Source organism: Hemiscyllium ocellatum, chromosome 25, assembly GCF_020745735.1.
Source record: "Hemiscyllium ocellatum isolate sHemOce1 chromosome 25, sHemOce1.pat.X.cur, whole genome shotgun sequence".
Lineage (NCBI taxonomy): Eukaryota > Metazoa > Chordata > Chondrichthyes > Orectolobiformes > Hemiscylliidae > Hemiscyllium > Hemiscyllium ocellatum.
This window is the reverse complement of record NC_083425.1, coordinates 6,246,633-6,269,980: the sequence shown is the minus strand read 5'-3', so window position 1 is coordinate 6,269,980 and position 23,348 is coordinate 6,246,633. Positions and strand designations below refer to the sequence as shown.

At 42.9% G+C, this 23,348-nt stretch overlaps 1 protein-coding gene across 1 annotated transcript in view; it reads right to left on the bottom strand.

Annotated features, from left to right (window-relative positions):
* The window catches only part of LOC132827939 (sodium-coupled monocarboxylate transporter 1-like), a 72,700-nt gene that overhangs the window by 37,471 nt on the left and 11,881 nt on the right, over positions 1–23,348 (bottom strand). The window contains exons 3-8 of the mRNA XM_060844785.1: positions 11,604–11,743; positions 5,447–5,512; positions 3,947–3,998; positions 2,618–2,685; positions 2,230–2,384; positions 1,117–1,257 (exon numbers count right to left, since the gene is read on the bottom strand). Coding sequence (XP_060700768.1) covers positions 1,117–1,257; positions 2,230–2,384; positions 2,618–2,685; positions 3,947–3,998; positions 5,447–5,512; positions 11,604–11,743 — 622 coding nt within the window. The remainder of the gene's footprint in view (positions 1–1,116; positions 1,258–2,229; positions 2,385–2,617; positions 2,686–3,946; positions 3,999–5,446; positions 5,513–11,603; positions 11,744–23,348) is intronic.

Below are 23,348 nucleotides of genomic sequence, written 5' to 3'. Positions count from 1 at the left end.
TCATGCAAACTAAGAAATGGATCAAATGGGCCAATATACTTCAGTTTACACCAGAATGTCAAAGGATGTCAAGAGTTTGAACCACAGGTTAAGGAAACCATTGTCATTTCACACAGAGGTGGCTATGAGAGTGTCATTTTCCACTTAAAGGATGCTGCAATCAGCACAAAAACATATCCTGTCCACCATACAACTGAGCAACATTATGTATGACTTTTAGTATTGTTGTGATGCCAATGTATGTAACCTTCATGTAACTGAGGTTGGCTGATCAAAACAAAGAGCACATTCCTTCAGTGCCTGCTGGTCCTCATGCCATATTTAAATAAATAATTACAGGTTAATGAGGCTTGTTATAAAGACAATGACCTGGATCATCCTCTGCCCATGCCAATTCGTGCCTGCAATGGCAGTCAGGTAAAAACAGCCAACAGGGTTTTTCTGGCCTAAATGGAAGATGGTAGAAAGAGAGGGGTGGAGTGCACCTCATTCAGATGTGTCCTGAGAACATTGGTGGCCCCACCCCATTCCGGTGTCTCCTTATGTGCCCCCTGCCCTCAAAACCTGCCCACAGTTCCTTTGCTACATCACCTTCCTGGTTGCCAGGTGCCTCCTGCCCTAAGACCCTGAACTTACTCTTTGGCACAGCCACCTTTGTTTCTCTTGCTCCTTGCAACCTGACAGTGCCCACCATTAAGCACCAATGCCAGTTGGACAGCTGAACAATCAGGTTGGCTGGCAGGGATTCTTTATTCTACTAGCATAGGTCTTTTCAGACCTTAAGATAAATTAAAGGTCACATTAAGAAATCAATAATGACTAGCTTGTTCAAAGAATTCTTTGTCTCTGTCTCTGTCTCTCTCTCTCCCTTTCTCCTCTCTCCTCTCTCCATCAGGGATAGAGGTCCCACCTCAACACAGCCAACCTGCCTTCAGGATGGACTTCTTTCCAGTATGTTGGCCTCTGACTTTCCGTCACGGTGTGGAGGGGAAGGACGCGAGCAGTCTTACTCTGTCAAACAGCTATCCACTTTGTAAAGCACAGCCTAGTTTGATAGAAAATGACAAGAGTCAGATCCTGCTTTTGAACACAGATGTAGCTTTTTACTTAACTTACTTTTTTGCTTCTCTTTCACTCTTGCAGGCCAGGTATCTTTGTATTTGGGCTTGGTTGGAACTGTATATTGCAACCCATACAAATGTGCCTCCTACCACTGTGGTCCAGAACGTATGCCTTTTCCTTGGATCAGGGTCAAAGCTGAAAGGAAAAATATTTTAATGCAACATCCATATTTCTATTGATGCACAAATCTTCAAGATATCCACAAAAGCTGATGCACACCAGAGAACAACACTTTGCATGTTTCTTTATTGGTTAGAAATAACCAAAAGCACTTTAAATGTGATGAATTTCACCTTGAAACGTATGACTAGTGATGCAGGCAAACATAGCAATTTATTTGGAGTTGATGCTCCAAACATTTGACTTTGGGAAATATCTTTTTGTGTTGGTAAGATGTATATGAATAGTTTAAAACATTTCATTCGTTTGCCATTTTTGGATTTCCAAGGCTCCTATGAAGGGACTTTGCTGTCAGATTCAACATATACATAAGGCCTTCAGTGATGGTGATGGAAAGGGATGTCATCAAGGATAGAATTTAGCTTTCGTTAGAAGGAGAGGTGGTTTCGCCGGACAGAGGCATCATGGAGAGAGAGTGAGAAAGAGAGAGTGAGTGTGTGTGTGTGAGAGAGAGAGATAAAGAATTCTTCAAGCAAGATAATAATTATTGATTTCCTAATGTGGGCCTTAATTTCTCTAAAGGTCTGTAAAGATCTATAGGAATAGAATAATGAATCCCTGTTTTAGCATCTTTCTGCCATCTGTGTGGTTAAATCTCAAATTACAGGTGACTGTATTCACATTTAGTTCAACTGATCTCTTCAATATATAACCTAAAGTTGTCTAAGGAACATCTCAGAAATTTTAGTATTGGATCTATAAAATTATTCTTCTTGGTGAATAATTCTTTAATATTCCCTGAATTTCCTTCTTCCTCAACATCACTTTCATTTTGATTTTGCATTATTATAACTTCATTTCTAAATACTCCTTTTGTTGCTATGATACTGAAAAATGCTTTATTGTTGCATGCATTGCAATATGTCTCTATGAGAAAGCAAAATAAAATTAAAACATTGTAAATAAAACAAGAACAAATCTACTCACTCAAAAAAATTGAGGCGCCCACCATGCTCCGCAGTTCTCCAAACTTTGGCAATCCCTCCAGCCTGAAATAATCCCTGAATCAGCAAAGCAAGGAGGCCAGCCACCATTACACAGATCTGGAGCACATCTGTCCAGACAACAGCTTTAATACCACCCTATAAAAATATTAGTAATCATTAAATATTTCTTAGTTTCTTACAAAACAATTAGAGCAAAGAAAATAGTTTTGAAATTGAGGCCGATTAGTGAAAAAGGTTAAAATTATAAGGCTAGTTTCTGAATTGTTAAAGCAATCGAATATGGAATATAATAGTATATACATGTCACTCATTGGATATCATAAATTAACTATTAATTACTATTTAAGCATCAAGTTGAGATTTCTTACCAGTGTTGTATATAGGGTGCACACACAACCAGTGGTTATGATGGAAATCCACAAGTTAATCCCGGTAACTGAAACAGACAATTATTGTAAAAGGTTATATTTATATGCAGCAGATTGATTTACTTAAAAACTTATTCATGGTAAAATACTGAATGATGAAGACAAATATATGTGTCTGCTACCCAAGGAACATCATGTAATCATCATTCTAACACAGGGAGTTCACACAAATGATCATGGAGATTTTGTGATGCCAGGCCCAACCTATATTGAACATATCTCTGGTAAAAATGGCTATGGGGTGGGCAGCAAGATTTCTGATGGGCCGTTTGAGGTCTTAGTGGAGACAGTGGGCAGCTCATGAGTTTTCCTTTTCTCTGGAGTGTCTCAAAGCCTTTCAACAATCTGATGAGGAGGGAGTGAGATGAGATTACTCCTGACATCAATATCTGGCGCATTGCTCTAAGAGCACGAGTGCAATACATATTCAAATCTCAAGGATTTGACAGAAATTGTTGAGATAAAATCTTAAAATGCACTCTCAGCAAAGCTGCACAATTCACTGTCAGACCTTGTTTTAGGCTAAAGTCTGATAACACAGCCACACGGTCACAACTCTGTACTTTGCTGCATTCAGTACATCTCATTTCACTAAACATCCTTCGCTTTAGCCTCACATATTCAGCATTCTTACAAATTTCACTTACCTACGACTTACATCGCACAAATGTCACAGCACTGGCTATTTAACCATAATGTGCACACTCTGCAAACATCTTACAAGACTCACTGACACATTTTGTGATTTACACATGAAAGAAGTGAAACTATCACTGTATTCAAAGAGATGAAAGGCTTAACAGACAACCAATTTTTCAATGTATAATTTCAGTTACATCATACTGCAAATTTTTGCTATAAATTCTGTGTTACAATCGAGCCCTCCACAATCACCTGATGAAGGAGCGTCGCTCCGAAAACTAGTGTGCTTCCAATTAAACCTGTTGGACTATAACCCCTGGTGTTGTGTGATTTTTAACTTTGTACACCCCAGTCCAACACCGGCATCTCCAAATCATGACACATTTCCCTTTGTCTTGCAGAAGGGCCTCTCTTGAAAGGAGCTTTTGAGATACCAGATTACTTCAGCACATCATTTCCCAACAGAGCCCAAGAAACTGTTGAGGTATTGTCCCAGGAAAGTTACCCTGGCTCTATGGATATTACAATTGCTGCATCATAGCAAAGCATACTATGCGCTCTAATTCTCCTCATTTAGGTGAAATTGTATTGCTGGTTGAATTCTTCATGGCAAATTGTTGAACTCACCTTCACTGAGTGCTAGTGCAGGTGTATAGGTGGCAATGCCGAGATAAATGAACTGAAAAATATAAAACAACATGTTACAGGATAATGAAAAAACTTACAATGAATCTTTAATCCAAGATTCTCATAACATTGAGAACCTGCTGTAAATGGTTATCTATCAAAACTATAGTCAAAGCCACACTATGAATGCATGGTGGCACAGTAGTTAGCACTGCTGCCTCACAGCACCTTAGACCCAGGTTCAATTCCCTTGGGCAACTGTCTGTGTGGAGTTTGCACATTCTCCCAGTGTCTGCATGGGTTTCCTCCGGGTGCTCCGGTTTCCTCCCACAGTCCAAAGTTGTGCAAGTTAGGTGAATTGGCCATGCTAAATTGCCCGTGGTGTTAGGTGAAGGGGTATGGGTCTGGGTGGGTTGCTCTTTGGAGGATTGGTGTGAACTTGTTGGGTCGAAGGGCCTGTTTCCACACTGTAAGTAATCTAATCTGAAAAAAAAATTAAATTAATTGTGCCTATTTGAATTTGGTGTAATTAGGCAAACCAATCAGATCATGTACTACTTTAGATCACATTTTCATCTAAATAGATCTTATCGGATCTACAGAAACCCTGAATTTAACTCCACTAAGATCTATTAGGAAGAAAAAATATATTTGCCTTTTGTCAGAATCTTCACACAATTCTCAGAAACAACAATTTACATTTATGTAGCACCTTTAACATAATAAAAATTCCAACGTGCTTCATCATTGTCAGCTCCATTTTTGAATATTCCAATACTTTCTTAATGATGGATTGTCCACGAGTGTCAGATATTTTACCAGGAATGCATGGAACAACAATAAATGAGGATGTTAGCAGTCTGACAGCATAGAGGAGTGGATGGTGAACATGGATGCTGGAGATGTAGGGCTGAGTGGGCTGAGGTATCCTGGACAGTCAGATATGTCAATGGTTGGGTAGCTGGGAGGTTGGGCTAACTAAAAGATGTTTCGATGGTAGGTATACTGCCTTTTTAATAACATTCCTGAAAAATAATCCTATCAACCCAATCAGACAAAATGAGCATATTCGATTTTATTTTATATTCATTCATGGGATGTGAGTGTCACTGACCAGACCAGCATTTATTGCCCATCCCTAATTTGCCAGGAGGGCAGTGAAGAATCAACAACACTTTTGTGGATATGGATTCACATGTAAGCCAGACCATGCAAGGATGGCAAATTTCCTTCTCTAGAGGACATTAGAGAACCAGATGGGCTTTTTCAACAAATGACAATGGTTTCATCATCATCATTAGACTCTTATTACCAGATTATTATTGAATTCAAATGGCAACACCTGCCATGGTGTGACCAAAACTCAGGTTCCCAGAACTTTACCTGGGTCTCTGGATTAATAGTCTAACAATAATACCATTAGGCCATCGCCTTCTCTAAGGGTAGATACATGAATTTTGTGCCAGAAGCATAGGTATTGAAAAAAAATTCAGAACCTACCATGTATAATAAGAAGGAAGAAATAACTTGATACTTCACTGCTAAACCAAATCTTCTGCTAATGTACTGTAGGAACAAAATGAAAAATTTGCAATATTTGAAATCTTATTCATTATGTTACATTGTTCAATCCAAAAGGAAGTTGGCAATAACTATACAGAAACTTGGCTCCTAGTATTACAATCACTCCTCAGGTGAGGGGCCCAGATTTGTTATGACTCCAGAGGTGATATCCCCACATGTCTATGGTCCTGTGTGAGGAAGGATAAACTAGCTCTCCTTCTTAATCCACTGCCTCTCTTCTTTGCTTGCAGCAAAGTTTAAAATAAATCCCTTCCCTTGGGGATCCTTTCCCAATCGAAATGTATGTGTATCTTAAAAGGAGCCAAATTAATCAGATGTTCTTAAGTTAAAGGGTGAGTTTATTAGCTACTAATCGTGAAATACAATGATAAAACATGACACACAGACACACAGATTAGAAGTGTGATTTGAATAGAAAGATAATAGTTACAAAGAAATACAAAAGTAGTCTCTGGGTTCTGTGAGGAGAAGGTGTTGGAACATTGTGGTCATTAAGTTGAATGAAACTGGCAATACTGACATCAGTAGGTGAAGCAATTGATTTCAAGATTCTTAGCTCTATAAATTAGCTGACCAGCTTTTACCCTGTTTCCTTCTTAGCAGTAACTTCATTGGTTTGCCTGGTTTCTAACATGTGACAGTCTTTCTTTTACCTGCACAGCCGGGTATCTGTGACCAACAGTGTATGGTACACATGTCCACGCTAGCACATCAGTCCAATAACACACCAAACCAGAGGCTGCAATTAGTTTTTAAGTCCCTTCCCACTACTGGGCTGCCTACGTTGAATCACAGAATCCCTACAGTGTGAAAACAGGCCCTTTGGCCCAACAAGTCCGTAACGACCCTCCGAAGAGTATCCCATGCAGACCCCTTGCCCCTACCCTATTACTCTACTTTTACCCCTGACTAATATACCTAACCTACATATCCCTGAACACTATGGGCAATTTAGCTTGGCCAATTCACCTGACATGCACATATTTGGACTGGGAGGAACCCGGAGCACCCAGAGGAAACCAACGCAGACACGGGGAGAATGTACAAACTCCACACAGACAGTCACGCGAGGCTGGAATCGAACTTGGTTCTGTGAGGCAGCAGTGCTAACCACTGAACCACTGTGTTGCCTCATTTCTTAAGTGTGTACAAGATTCAATGATTCAGTATGTGGATGTACCTACTAGAGAAGGTGCCAAAACTTGACCCACTCTTGGGAAATAAGGCAGGACAGGTGACTGAGGTGTCAGTGGAGGAACACTTTGGGGCCAGCGACCATAATTCTAATCGTTTTAAAATCGTGATGGAAAAGGATAGACCAGATTGAAAAGGTGAAGTTCTAAATTGGAGAAAGGCCAATTTTGATGGTAATAGGCAAGAACTTTCAAAAGCTGATTGGAGCTGATTGGATGTTCGCAGGTAAAGGGACGGCTAGAAAATGGGAAGACTTCAGAAATGAGATAACAAGCATTCAGAGAAAGTATATTCCTGTCAGGGTGAAAGGGAAGTTGGTAGGTATAGGGAATGCTGGATGACTAAAGAAATTGAGGGTTTGGTTAAGAAAAAGAAGGAAGCATATGTCAGGTATAGACAGGATAGATCAAGTGAATCCTTAGAAGAGTATAAAGGAAGTAGGAGTATACTTAAGGGGGAAATCAGGAGGGCAAAACGGGGACATGAGATAGCTTTGACAAATAGAGTTAAGGAGAATCCAAAGGAGTTTTACAAATACATTAAGGACAAAAGGGTAACTTGGGAGAGAATAGGGCCCCTCAAAGATCAGCAAGGCAGCATTTGTGTGGAGCCACGGAGAATGGGGGAGATACTAAATGAATAATTTGCATCAGTATTTACTGTAGAAAAGGATATGGAAGATATAGACTGTAGGGAAATAGATGGTGACATCTTGCAAAATGTCCAGATTACTGAGGAGGAAGTGCTGGATGTCTTGAAACGGCTAAAGGTGGATAAATCCCCAGGACCTGATAAGGTGTACCCGAGAATTCTGTGGGAAGCTAGAGAAGTGATTGCTGGGCCTCTTGCTGAGATATTTGTATCATCGATAGTCACAGGTGAGGTTCCGGAAGACTGGAGGTTGGCAAACGTGGTGCCACTGTTTAAGAAGGGTGGTAAAGACAAGCCAGGAACTATAGACTGGTGAGCCTGACCTCGGTGGTGGGCAAGTTGTTGGTGGGAATCCTGAGGGACAGGACGTATGTGTATTTAGAAAGGCAAGGGCTGATTAGGGAGAGTCAACATGGCTTTGTGCGTGAGAAAGCATGCCTCACAAACTTGATTGAGTTCTTTGAAGAAGTAACAAAGAAGATTGATAAGGTCAGAGCAGTAGATGTGATCTATATGGACTTCAGTAAGGCATTCGACAAGGTTCCCATGGGAGATTAGCAAGGTTAGATCTCATAGAATACAGGGAGAACTAGCCATTTGGATACAGAACTGGCTCAAAGGTAGAAGACAGAGGGTGGTGGTGGAGGGCTGTTTTTCAGGCTAGAGGCCTGTGACCATTGGAGTGCCACAAGGATCGGTGCTGGGCCCTCTACTTTTTTGTCATTTACATAAATGATTTGGATGCGAGCATATGAGGTACAGTTTGTAACTTTGCAGATGACACCAAAATTGGAGGTGTAATGGACAGCGAAGAGGGTTACCTCAGATTGCAACAGGATCTGGACCAGATGGGCCAATGGTTTGAGAAGTGGCAGATGGAGTTTAATTCCGATAAATGCGAGGTGCTGCATTTTGGGAATACAAATCTTAGCAGGACTTAATACACTTATACACTTGGGAGTGTTGCTGATCAAGGAGACCTTGGAGTGCAGGTTCATAGCTCCTTGAAAATGGAGTCGCAAATAGATAGGGATAGTGAAGCAGGCATTTGGTATGCTTTCCTTTATTGGTCAGATTATTGAGTACAGGAGTTGGGAGGTCATGTTGCGGGTGTACAGGACATTGGTGAGGCCACTGTTGGAATATGGCATGCAATTCTGGTTTCCTTCTTACCAGAAAGATGTTGTGAAACTTGAAAGAGTTCAGAAAAGATTTACAAGGATGTTGCCAGGATTGGAGGATCTGAGCTACAGGGAGAGGCTGCACAGGCTGGGGCTGTTTTCCCTGGAGCGTCGGAGGCTGAGAGGTGAGCTTATAGAGGTTTATAAAATTATGAGGGGCATGGATAGGATAAATAGACAAAATCTTTTCCCTGGTGTGGGGGAGTCCAGAACTAGAGGGCATAGGTTTAGGGTGAGAGGGGAAAGATATAAAAGACACCTAAGGGGCAACTTTTTCACGCAGAGGGTGGTAGGTTCATGGAATGAGCTGCCAGAGGATGTGATGGAGGCTGGTACAATTGCAACATTTAAGGGGCATTTGGATGGGTATATGATTAGGAAGGGTTTGGACAGATATGGGCCGGGTGCTGGCAGTGGGACTAGATTGAGTTGGGATATCTGGTTGGCATGGACGAGTTGGACCGAAGGGTCTGTTTCTATAGACTCTATGACTCTATGACTCTAGGTCACAGTCCAGTTTACTTGGACTTGTGTCTCTCTCTTTCAAGTAATTAAAAGTCCTTCAATACTTCAGGGTCAACCTGTCTGCAATTTTACAGGGAGTAGGGAAAGGCCTTACCCCAGTTGCTTGCCCTTGCCCCAATCTAGGACCTTAAGGGGAAAATTCATAACCATGTGTGGGTTGGTTTCTGCCTGACCTCAAATCTGTGGCTGGTAGAAGGACTAGCTGGCAAGCTTGGCAAGTTAACTAGGGCAGGAAGTAAGGCACGAGACGTCATGTATTTCAACGTTGTTCACTTTAAATAGTGGGTGATTCATCACAATGGATGCTCTCTCCCACCTAGTCTCTCCATTAAGACCTCCGCCCTTCACTATCACCTGATGAAGGAGCGACACTCCAAAAGCTAGTGTACTTCCAATTAAACCTGTTGGATTATAACCTGGTGTTGTGTGATTTTTAACTCCATCACACTCTGTTCACTTTCCCTGACCTTACCTCCTACCCCATGCAAGATCACATATAAACCTGGTTCTGAACTTGAAATTTGGGACTGCTTTTAGCTCCAGTCCTGGCCACCACTGCTACCCTTATGGTTGGGTTTACTGAGCTGCTGAACAGTCAGGTTTGCCAACAGCTTGAGTCGGAATTCTAGGTGATGGGCACAATTCCTGTCTCCAACTGAATGGCTGAAGATAGCCAGCATTGATGGGAACCATTCCTCAATGACTCTTTTAGTTTTTAAATTCATTTATGGGATGTAGATGTTTCTGGCTGGGCCAGCATTTATTGTCCATCCCTCATTGCCCAGAGGGCAGTTAAGGGTCAACCACATTGCTTTGCGTCTGGAGTCACAACTCGGCTAGACCAGGTAAGGACAGCAGCTTCTTTCCCTAAATGACATTAGTGAACTAGACAGGTTATTCCTGGCAATTGATAATGGATTCATGGTTTCCTGATGACGGGCTTATGTCCGAAACATCGATTCTCCTGCTCCTCGGATGCTGCTGGACATGCAGTGCTTCTCCAGCACCGCACTCTTGACTCTGACCTCATGCATCTGCAGTCCTCACTTTCTCCTAATGGCTTCATCATCATCATTGACTGTTAATTCCAGATACTCTTAATCCACAATCTGCCATGGCAGCTTTGGAAGCTGGGTCCCCAAAATATTACCAGGGTCTCTGGATTAATAGTCTAGTGATAATACCACTAAGCCATTGCCTTCTCATAATGGGGATTCAGTGCCAAATGGGATACCTTGTTATATGAAATACCAAATGCATAAATTTGCACTCTCAATTGAAGACAGTAATCATCTGACAATGAAAGTCATGATAAAGTATCCACAAAGATTACTGAATAGTTGATTTACAGATGGGTGAAAGATTGTAATGTATAATGAACATGCATTTTTTGTGTATGTATGTGTATGTATATATATATATTCAAATGACAAGGATATCGCTAGGTTAGCGTTTATGGCCCATCCCTAATTACCCAGAGGGCAGTTTAAGAGTTAATTACATTGCTGTGGATTTGGAGTCACATGTAGGCAGGCGATGGCAGTTTCCTTCCCTAAAGGATATTAAAGAACCAGATGAGTTTTTCCAACAATTGATTCATGGTCACCATTAGACTTTTAGTTCCAGATTTTTTTGTATCGCATTCAAATTCTACTATCTGCTGTAGTGAGATTCAAACCTGGGATTCCAGAACATTGCCTGGATCTCTGGATTAACACTCCACTGGAAATACTACAAGGCCATTGACTTCCCTAGCCAACACATCCAAGGTCGGTAAGGATATCCTGTCCCAATGTGGACAGCTTGGAAAGGTAACAAAAATAAACATATAATAAAGTCAGATGTTAATTTTTTCTCAGTCTCAAAACAGAAATCATTTTGGAAAAATATATAGAGTTTCAAAATTATAGCATTGGACAGGAGCAGGAGTAGATCCTCTAGTCCCTTGAGCTGCTCTACCATTGGATCATTGTTGATCCAAATGTTACCTCAACCTCATTTTCTCACCAAACCCCAAACCTTTGACTCTCTTGTAAGTCAAGAATCTATTTCTGCCTTAAAATAATCCATGACCCTGCCTTTACTGTGCTCTCAGCCAGTAAGTTCCAAAGACTCATAACATTTTTCAGAAAAAAAAATCCTCTTCATTTCTGTTTTAAATGCGAGACACCTTATTTTTAATCTGTGTCCATTGGTTCTATGGACCATCCAGAATATCAATAGATCTGAGGATTGAATGATGATTAAAAAGCTTAAAACATAAAAGAAGGATGCATCACGAGGGAAAAGATTTGGTGCTTTTTACATTAGTTTATTATTCTCTTCAAAATCATACTATATTTAACAAGCAATAGTTTTACTCAGTGTAAATATGCTGATTGTGAAAACTAACCCAGTCAAATGTAGGTTAACACAGCTGTACAATTTTCATAGTGGGAAAGTTTAGGTGAAAAATGATCACGAATGAAAGTAAGAAAGTGGCAACAGAGAATTACGATGAGAGGAACTGAAAAATAAATTACCTCATATGTGCTAATTATGTTTAATCTGTAGAAGAGAGGAATGTAGATCAGGCAAGTGACTATAATTGTAAAGAAGGCAGCAACATTGTACAGCAGAACCATTATCCCATATAGGTACACCTCTGCAGGACCTCCAACCACTGTAACAACAATTAGAAATGATTTAATAAAGAGCTTCAATGGGTAGTAGAATACATTTACAGAAGTTTCTACTAAACATTTTGAAAATCCTAGTACACTATTATATAGTTATTTAATATGAACATGACTTCACGGGCAGAAACAATCATGTAAACACAGCAGGCATGAATTCACCCAGGTAAAAACAATGACTGCAGATGCTGGAAACCAGATTCTGGATCAGTGGTGCTGGAAGAGCTCAGCAATTCAGGCAGCATCCGAGGAGTAGTGAAATCGACGTTTCGGGCAAAAGCCATTCATCAGGAATACAGGCAGAGAGCCTGAAGGGTGGAGAGATAAGCGATGGAGGGTAGAGGTGGGGAGAAAGTAGCATAGAGTACAATGGGTAAGTGGGGGAGGGGATGAAGGTGATAGGTCAGGGAGGAGAGGGTGGAGTGGATAGATGGAAAAGAAGATAGGCAGGTAGGACAAGTCCGGACAAGTCATGGGGACAGTGCTGAGCTGGAAGTTTGGAACTAGGGTGAGGTGGGGGAAGGGGAAATGAAGAAACTGTTGAAGCCCACATTGATCCCCTGGGATTGAAGTGTTCCGAGGCGGAAGATGAGGCGTTCTTCCTCTCGGCGTCTGGTGGTGAGAGAGTGGCAGTGAAGGAGGCTCAGGACCTCCATGTCGGCAGAGTGGGAGGGGGAGTTGAAATGTTGGGCCATAGGGTGGTGTGGTTGATTGGTGAGGGTGCCCCGGTGATGTCCCCTAAAGCGCTCTGCTAGGAGGTGTCCAGTCTCCCCAATGTAGAGGAGACCGCATCGGGAGCAACAGATGCAATAAATGATATTAGTGGATGTGCAGGTAAAACTTTGATGGATGTGGAAGGCTCCTTTAGGGCCTTGTATGGAGGTGAGGGAGGAGGTGTGGATGCAGGTTTTGCAGTTCCTGTGGTGGCAGGGGAAGGTGCCAGGATGGGAGGGTGGATTGTAGGGGGGCGTGGACCTGACCAGGTAGTCATGGAGGCAACAGTCTTTGCGGAAGGCGGAAAGGGGTGGGGAAGGAAATATATCCCTGGTGGTGGGGTATTTTTGGAGATGGCAGAAATGTCTGCGGATGATTTGGTTTATGCGAAGGTTGGTAGGGTGGAAGGTGAGCACCAGGGGCGTTCTGTCCTTGTTACGGTTGGAGGGGTGGGGTTTGAGGGCGGAGGTGCGGGATGTAGACGAGATGTGTTGGAAGGCATCTTTAACCACGTGGGAAGGGAAATTGCGGTCTCTAAAGAAGGAGGCCATCTGGTGTGTTCTGTGGTGGAACTGGTCCTCCTGGGAGCAGATACGGCAGAGGCAGAGGAATTGGGAATACGGGACGGCATTTTTGCAGGAGGTAGGGTGGAAAGACGTGTAATCCAGGTAGCTGTGGGAGTCAGTGGGTTTGTAAAAAATGTCAGTGTCAAGTCGGTCATCATTAATGGAGATGGAGAGGTACAGGAAGGGGAGGGAGGTGTCAGAGATGGTCCAGGTAAATTTAAGGTCAGGGTGGAATATGTTGGTGAATTTGATGAATTGTTCAACCTCCTCGCGGGAGTACAAGGTGGTGCCAATGCAGTCATCAATGTAGCGGAGGAAGAGGTGGGGAGTGGTGCCGGTGTAATTACAGACAATCAACTGTTCTACGAAGCCAACAAAGAGACAGGCATAGCTGGGGCCCAAAAATTTGCCCATGGCTACCCCTTTGGTCTGGAGGAAGTGGGAGGATTCGAAGGAGAAATCGTTAAGGGTGAGGACCAGTTCGGCCAAACGAATGAGAGTGTCGGTGGAAGGGTACTGTTGGGGACGTCGGGAGAGGAAAAAACGGAGGGCTTGGATGCCCTGGTCATGGCGGATGGAGGTGTAGAGGGATTGGATATCCATGGTGAAGATGAGGCGTTGGGGGCCGGGGAAATGGAAGTCTTGGAGGAGGTGGAGGGGGTGGGTGGTATCTCGAATTTATGTGGGGAGTTCCTGGACTTGGGGGGATAGGACAGTGTCAAGGTAGGTAGAGATGAGTTCAGTGCGGCAGGAGCATGCTGAGACAATGGGTTGGCCAGGGTGGTCAGGCTTGTGGATCTTGGGAAGGAGGTAGAACCGAACAGTGCGGGGTTCCCGGACTATGAGGTTGGAAGCTGTGGATGGGAGATCTCCTGAGGTGATGTGGTTCTGTATGGTCTGGGAGATGATGGTTTGGTGATGGGGGGTGGCGTCATAGTTGAGAGGGCGGTAGGAAGAGGTGTCCTTGAGTTGGCGTTTGGCTTCAGCGGTGTAGAGGTCAGAGACCAGACTATTACTGCGCCCCCTTTATCTGCTGGCTTGATGGTGAGGTTGGGATTGGAGCAGAGGGATTGGAGGGCTGTGCGTTGTGAGGGTGAGAGGTTGGAGTGGGGGAGGGGGTAGACAGGTTGAGGTGGTTGATGTCACGTAGGCAGTTGGAAATGAAGAGGTCGAGGGCAGGTAATAGGCCAGTGTGGGGTGTCTAGTTGGATGCAATGTGTTGGAGGTGGGCAAAGGGGTCCTCGGGAGGTGAGTGGGAATACTGATTGTGATAGTAAGCTCGGAGGCGGAGGCGGCGGAAGAAGTGCTCGACGTCACGGCGTGTATTAAATTCATTGATACGTAGACGGAGGGGGATGAAGATGAGTCCTTTGCTGAGGACTGATCGTTCGTTCTCAGTGAGGGGCAGGTCTGGAGGGATGGTGAAAACTCGGCAGGGCTGGGAGCTAGGATCTGGTGTGGGTGTGGAGCTGGGAGTGGGGGTGGGGGATGTAACCAAAAGTACTAACAGAGAACAAAAGTTTAGGGAATTTAAGTTTCCAAAATGCAACTATCGACACCTTAGTGTACCTTAACATTGCTACAGCAAAACTTTTAAATTAACAGTTTATTATACTGAATTTCTGCACCCATTGACTGTGTTATAATCCCAGACCAAACAGCCAAATTTAAGTTACTACATGGTGATGGACTCGTAACCATGTTTTAAGCATTGACAAATATTGAAATCCTAGTTTTTTACTGTTATAAGGCAGAGGCTGATCCCCCTCTGAGAATCACAACCAAATCACCCGAACAGAGTGTGCCTCACCCTATCATCTGCTAAAAGGGGTGTGGGAAGGGGCATAACCTATTTTTCAGCAACATCTTGTGGTTAAGTAAAAGAAATCCCTGATGCTCACTTTACAATCCACAAGTAACAATTTATTTTATCTAACTCTAACAGTCACCAAATTAACTAAACTATTAACAGACTCAACAATTCCACTCTAACTGCTAACTATTCCCAAATAATGCAAAATTCTAATGGTATGCTGTTCAACTAAATACAAATCCACTTATATAACAAAACAATACAATTTAGCCTCTCAAAATTACAACCAGATTACATGTCTTCCAGAACTTTGTGTGACTTTTCCACTGATTCTTCTGTCAGGAAAGTTTTCTCTGTAGATCCTTCCATCAGGAATTTAGATGGAGTGCATGGTACTGTGGTAAATAGATGGTACTTTCTCTAGGAGCTGAGAGCTGTTATCTCTTAGCAGAAGGTAGGTAGCTCTGCCAATTTTTCAACTGTCCCCTCCTTTTATAACCTTGATGCCCTATCAATATTTTTACAATTGAATTGGTCTTATGTTGTCAAAACCATCAGATTTAAATTTAGATTTTTTGGTAACTAAGGGCCTCATTTAAATTGATTGGCTACATTTAAAAAGGCTGTTGTCTTGACAAAAACTGCTGCTTGGTCTTTCGATACAAAATATTACAATTTGGGTGCTCTGTGTACTAACGAACTCAAACTGCTGCCAGACATCCATTTTAACTCTCAGCACAGAAATAAACATCATCTTTTAAAGGGACCACGCAATGCTTTCCCCATTTTACAGTTTGACACACACAGACTTCACAAGGAGTGCCAAGTGAATAAAGTCATAAGATTCCACTGCTTTGAACAATAACCATAAACTACAACACAAAGTTATGTACACAACTTATATTCAAATATCCATTTAGAATTAACCTGATGTAAACATGGGTGGCAGACACAGCGTGGTTGAATACCTTACTGAGGAGGGGAAATAACATGTGGATGATATGGTTCCACAAATGTTTTTGGCAACTTCTGCCCCACTGACATCAGTGACACTGTGACTCATCAAACCTCATTAAATCTTTACAAGTGATTCCAATTCTTCACTACAGAAGGTGTGATTTCAAAACTGCCTCAAAAGCTGTTCTGATGCATATTGTTTCATGGCTGATCATGTGGTACTGCACACCACTAGATTATGGAAGTTGCATTCCATCACCTATTCACAAGCACAATTTCAGCTTTTCACAGATTGCTAGCTTCACTAAGTTGTCAAGACACACCCCTTGGGTTTCTCTGATCTCGAACCTTGGTTTAGACATTCAGCAGATAAAGTAGCATACCTTAAATTCATTTAGGATGTGCATTTAATTCATGTTTTTTCAGGGAAATTAGGAATGAGCTACAGATGGACAGTTATTAATGGACAGTTCAGCCTTCAACACTATTATTCCCTCGAGATTAATTATGAAGCTTAGTGATCTCGGACTAAGCCCCACTCTCTGCAACTGGATCCTCAGTTTCCTGACCCACAGGCCACAATCAATGAAGATTGGGGACAATATTTCATCGTCACTAACACTCAACACTGGAGCCCTCCCGGGGATGCGTACTCAGCTCCCTGCTGTACTCACTGTATACTCTTGACTGCGTCACCAAGTACCAGACTAATGCCATTTACAAGTTTGCTGATGACACCACCAGAGTCGGTCGAATCTCAGATGGCGACAAAACAGACTACATACAGGAGGTGGAAGACCTGGAAAAATGGTGCATTGAGAACAACCTAGCTCTCAATGCTGGTAAAACCAAGGAACTCATTATTGACTTTCGGCAGGTTGTTACTCATGCCCCCCCCCCCCCCCCCCCGCCCCACACACACATTAACAGCACAGAGGTGGAATGAGTGGAGAGTGTCTAGCTCATGGAAGTGGTCATCCACAACAAGCTTTCTTGGACTCTTCATTTGGACACACTGGTTATCAAGGGCCAACAATGTCTCTGCTTCCTCAGGCAGAAAATTTGGCACGATGGCCAATATCCTTGCCAACTTTTATAGGTGCGCCATCAAGAGCATTCTGTCTGGATGTATCACTACCTGGTATGGCAATTGTACCATTCAAGATCGAAGACAGTTACAGAGAGTGGTGAACTCAGCCTGGACAATCACAAAGGCCAACCTCCCATCTACACAATCCATCTACCAGGCCCGCTGTCAAGGAAAGGCTGCCAGCATTCTGAAAGATCCATCCCACCCTGGCAATGTTTTTCTACAACCCCTACCATTGGGGAGAAGGTACAGAAGCCTGAACACACGCACCAGCTGGTTTCAAAACAGTTTCTACCCTACTGTTGTTAGAATACTGAATGGACTCACAAACTCTTAACATTCATCTGTACCTGTGTTTTTGTTTTTGCCGCTGTTTACCTATTGTTTACTCGTCTAACTCTGCGACCTGCCTGTATTGCTCGCAAGACAAAGCTTTTGACTGTGCCTCGGTACACGTGACAATAAATTAAATTCAAATTCAAATTAATTGATGTTATGAACGTTTGGATAGTCATGCCTTCTTATCTGCTGTAGTCCATGAGATGAATTTACACCCACTGTGCTGTAAGGATGTGAATTTTGGAATTCTGACCCAGCAACAGTTAGGGAACTGTGATATCATAGGTCCAACTCAGGATGGTATGTCACTTGGAAAGGAACTTGTGATGAATCTTCTGCTCTTGTTCTTTCAGGTTTAGGAGTTTTGGTGAGTTGTTGCAGTGGATGTTGTAGCTGGTATAGATTGGTGGCACCGTGCCCTGGTGCTGGAGGGCTTGAATTTAAAGTGGGAGATTGTGTGTCAGTCTAAAGAGTTTTGTCCTGGAAGGATTTGAGATCTTTGAGTACTGTTGGAGCTGCAACCACCAAGGTAAGTGAAGATTATCTGCTCAGACTCCAGATTAGTGCCTGGAAATGATGACTTGGTTTCTGAGAGACAAGAGGTGACTTACTCATGGCAAAACTTAGAGTCTTTGGTCTGCTTTTTTTAGCCACAGTATTTTTATGTCTGCTCTTGTTAATTTTCTAGTCACTAGTAGCAAATGGATTCAGTAATGGTAATGCCTTTGAACTCGAGGAAAGGATGATTCTCTCTGTTGGAGCCTGGCATTTGCATGGCACAAATATTACTTTCCAACTATCTGCAAAGTCTAATATTGTCTGGGTCTTGCTGCATACAAATACAGACTGCTTCAGTATCGGAGTAGTCAAATGGTGCAATTATCAGCAAACTCTCTACTTCTGACCTTATGATGGAGGCAAGGGAGGTGATGAAGCTGAGCATGAGTGAGAGACTGGGTATCCCTGTTGCAATGCTCTGGGCCTTTAATAATTACAAAGTCTGTCCTGTGTGTTGGGTATATGTTCAACCAGTGAGAATGTTCCTCCTGATCCTCTCTGATATCACATTTAGTCAAATGCAGCCTTGACATCCAAGGCAGTAATTTTCATGTCCCCCCTGAAATTCTATTATTCTGTTCATGAAAGATCAAGGTTGTCATGAGACGTGAAGCTAAGTGGACCTGGTGGAACCCAAACTGAACATCTTTGGATAGCTATTACTGAGTACATCCTGCTTGATAGCATTACCAATGAATCCTTCGAAAACTTTGAGATTAATGAGATTAGATTAATAGGGTGGCTATTAAATTGCAGTTATCCTGCTTTTAGTGGACAACACTTTTCTCAGTAATTTTCCATATCATTGGGTAGTCCTTGAGTTCTGCTAAAACAGCTTGGTTAGGACCATGTTTCTTCAGTGTTACAGACAAGATGCTGTCAGGGCCAACAGTCGTCGTTGTATCCAGAGGTTCTGGCCATTTCATGCGGCATGGAATCAAACAGGCTAAAGACAGGCACTTTGATGCTGCTGCCAACAGATGGAGGGTGAGGTGGCTCATTGATCTCTTATAGTGGAGGGAAGGCCATCAATGAAGATGAAGATAATTAGGCAAAGAATGAGGCACCCTGCTCAATGGGCAGCATTTAATAGATTAGATTAGATTAGATTCCCTACAGTGTGGAAACAGGCCCTTCGGCCCTCCTCGAATGAGGAGGAAACGTGATGGGCAGCTAACAAACTCAGAACAAGCTAACCACTCAGCTCTAATGTACTATAGGCAGGTCAGTTGATGCAGAGTGAGACATGGACCCTCAACAGGAGTGCATTCGACCCTCTGGCACTGCCTGCCAATCTGATTGGCTGGAAGCACCAGCCAATAAAAAGGCACAGATGTAAATTGGGAGCAGAGCAAATTGGGTCCATTGGGTGGGGAGGCTTTTGCCACTTTAGTGAGGAAGCAATGAGGAGGATGGTAGCGTGAGGCAGAAAAAAAAGGTTATTATCGTTTGGGGGATTGTGGATTGTTGCTGGTGGACTTAGGATGCAACCTTATCCTGAAATATACCGAAGAACGATAAATGAGGTGCTTGATGGAGTTGTTGATTAGAGGTTTAGGTTTTGAGAAAATGGACATTAATAGAAAGGAATGGTCTTGTATACTGCAATGAGGGTAGCATCTGAGAGTAATTGCTTAGAGTTAAATGAGGTTCCCCCTACAGTGGCAGGAAGGTTTGCCCGAGATCCTTTTGAAAGCTCTTAAGCAGATCAAGCCAAAGTTACTGGTGGCATCAGGTAATACAATTGGGAGCATAGCGCCATGGATTAAAACTGAGAAGCTTAAGATATGATAAAAGATTGTTCCGGTTAAAGCAGCAATATTTAAAAAGCCAGTCTCTATTGTGGAGGGTTGAGAGAGGCACAGTGTTTTCAGGTAACCTTAGATATTGTGTTATAGCTGCAGGAGAGGCAGACACTTAGTGTTCAAAGTTTGTGTGAAGATTTGTAGCTCAGATGCTCGTTGTTGTGGTTCTGTTCGCCGAGCTGGAAGTTTTTGTTGCAAACGTTTCGTCCCCTGGCTAGGAGACATCATCAGTGCTGTGGAACTGGAAAACACTACGATCATAGGGCAAGCCAGTCAGAGAACAGTCAGGGAATTCCTAGAAGCATGGCATTCACCCACAAACTCCATCAACAGACACATCGACCTGGACCCAATATACCAACCACTACAGCGGACAGCTGAAACTGACACCCAGAAGCAGCAAGAACAAACCACTATAAATACCGGAAGAAACACCAAAGAAGCGCTCCACAGGAGGTTCCACAGCACTGATGATGTCTCCTAGCCAGGGGACGAAACGTTTGCAACAAAAACTTCCAGCTCGGCGAACAGAACCACAACAACAGACACTTAGTAAGGGACTATGGAGGGATTGAGAAGGTGAGAATGGAGGATCATTTAAGTGGAAACCACCTCTGTCACCTGCTGTATACGCTTCATGGTCAACAACCAGAGTTGAATATAAAAAAACTGAAGTGAAAGAGAATTAATTGCTAATAAAATTTTTGATTTAAGTGAGAGGTTTCAGAAACTTATAATTGCCAAGGTTTTCTATGTGAGTACAGTTATGACACAGTCCTCAACGGATTTGAAGCAGCAGGTTCCAGGGTTAAAAACAAAGTTGCCTGGTTGGAAATGAGGTTTCTTGCAATTTGAACTAGCGAACATGGGTTTTGGTTCATTGACCAGGGAATCAAATACAAATTATAATTGTTGGTACTAGTTCTACCATTACCATCAGCCGTCCCTCATGACCTATAGCTGAAAGGGGCAAATGTTTAAGTTTCACATTCAATTAAAGGGACTTAGCGGAGAAGAAGCATGTGTGTCTAAAGGGCTTCTAGAGTGCTCAGCAACAGATTTCATCCTATTGATAAACAACAAATTGAGGAGGAGACACTTTGTCTGGGAGGCTTGATGTCAAGCCATATTGACCTTGGATCCTTCCACACCCAGTCACTCACATTAAGGTGCTTATTGGTATGGCTTAAAGTCTGGGAGATCTACCCACGTCCCCCCATACTCTGTGGGAGTTGCAACTTGGTGAATTTAATAAGAGGGCACCTACGACACCAAATGAAAGACCCATGCCAGCCATTGAGGCTCTGCAGCATTTGTCTGGACAACAGCAACGGGAGCATTCTCACGGTGTACAGTAGCGGAGGAAGAACATTCATTTTAATCAGGGCTGTTCGGCCTAACTATGATCTTGGTAACCCCTCCCAATGCTGCCAATCCTGTCTTATCCTTTCAAACAAGTGCACAAAGTTGACTCTGTACAGCTGGTGGAAAGCAGGGGTAACATAAATACCCAAAGAAAGAAAGCCTTTTTGTGACCACCGGAAAGGGAATTGTGTTCCATCCCGCAGATCAGGCATTTCTGTCAAGGCCTCCACAGGCATGGCTTCCGATTTTGTAAAATTAATGTTGAGAAAATGCTGAATAAATTAACCGGGGTACAGACTTTTCTGGCTTAGCCAAAAGTGAAGAACATCATCAGTATAGAGTGTGATTTTATGCTCTCCCATTCCTACCTTTGGGGCAACTATTTTCAAGTCCTTCTGAATAGCCTCTGACAGCAGTTTGACTACTAAGATGAATAGCAGTGGCTAAAGCTATCTGATTTTACCCTGATTGTAAGGCCCACGCCCCCATAGGGTCATTATACAGGACTGCCACCCACCTAGCAAAAGCCCTCTAGGACACCAGAAAGATAAGGTCACTCCACCCAGTCAAACACCTTTTCTGCGTCCAAGGAGACCATCAAGCCCGGAATTGACCTCTCCTGACATACCAATACTATATTCAACACGCTCCTGATATTATTGGAAGAGTTATGACTCTTAATAGAACCTATCTGATCTTCCTTTATGAATGATTTGGAGATGCCAGTGTTGGACTGGGGTGTACAAAGTTAAAAATTCCACAACACCAGGTTATAGTCCAACAGGTTTAATTGGAAGCACACTAGCTTTCGGAGCAACGCTCCTTCATCAGGTGGTTGCATACAATCACCTGATGAAGGAGCGACGCTCCAAAAGCTAGTGTGATTAGATTAGATTAGATTAGATTAGATTAGATTAGATTAGATTACTTACAGTGTGGAAACAGGCCCTTCGGCCCAACAAGTCCACACCGACCCGCCGAAGTGCAAACCACCCATACCCCCTATATTTACCCCTTACCTAACACTACGGGCAATTGTGCTTCCAATTAGACCTGTTGGACTATAACCTGGTGTTGTGGGATATTTACTTCCTTTACGAAAGTGGGCAGCACCTTCTTTAAAATCCACATTCAGCAGTGAGATAGGTCTTTACAAGGCACAGTCCTCAGGATCTTTCCCTCGGCTATTGAGGAGATATTGGCCTCCTTAAGAGAGAGCAGAAGGCAGTTCTGGCTGAATGAGTGGTTGTACATACCCAGTATTGTCTTGGTCAACATGTTTATGAACCCCTTGTAGATCTCACTCGGTAACTGTCCGAGCCAAGTACTTTGCCACTTTGGAGTTGCCTTACCGCCTCTTGTATCTCTTGTATTGTTAAGGGTGCATTCAAAAGGGAGGCTTGCTCTACATTTATACCTGGGAGGTCTAGATTCACAAGAAAGGATTCCACCTTGCTATTCTATCCTCACAACTCTCCTATCAGTATAACTGCATACAATTTCCTGAATATTGTATTAATCGTTTTTGACTCATGAGTGATAATACCAGTTCTCTCCCTAATGGACACAATGGACTGTGTGGTACTTGTCTTCCTGCCCAAATATGCTAGGTATCTACATGGCGTATCACCATATTCAAATAACCTCTGCTTCACAAAGGAGACCTCTCTCTTTGCCGCCTGGGTAAGTGCTGAATTCAGAAGAGCCCTGATAACTGTGACCTACTGTAGCTTAGCTACAAACGGTCTATCATAATCTGCTGATTCAACTGCCTTCAGCCGGGCCTCTAGCATTCATTGCTATTCTCCTCTCTGCTCTTCCTGGTTGCTGAGTTTGAAATAATTAAGCCCCTTAAATAAGCTTTTGTGATGTCCCAAAGCATTGATGGGTTACTGGCTGTACCCAGGTTAATGTACCAGAAGGTCCTAAACTCCCTTGTGAAGTACTCTATCAATTTGATATCCTTCAAAAGAAATGGATCCATGTGCCAGTGCTGCGTATCTATTCCACTACCTCTAATCTTAACATCCAAGTACACTGCTGCATGGTGTGAAATAGCTATATTCCCAACCCTGCAAGATAACTCTGAATCCAGACAGATCAATGGAACAAAGAACATATCGATTCTCATGTGACACTTCTGCAGGTTGGAGTAAAAGATGAAATCCCTTCTACCATTAGGGTGGAGACATCTCCACACATCCACCAACCGTCTGGATTGTGAGGAGATACCCGAGAGACTCCTTGGCATCCTGCCCATCTCGGGGTCTGTGAGACAGTTAAAGTCTCCTCCTTTAATCGTACAGCGCACCCCATGAGCCATCAGTTTGGAGAATGTGTCAATTAAGAATTTAAGGGGGTGCACAGGGGGGGCCAATAGACATT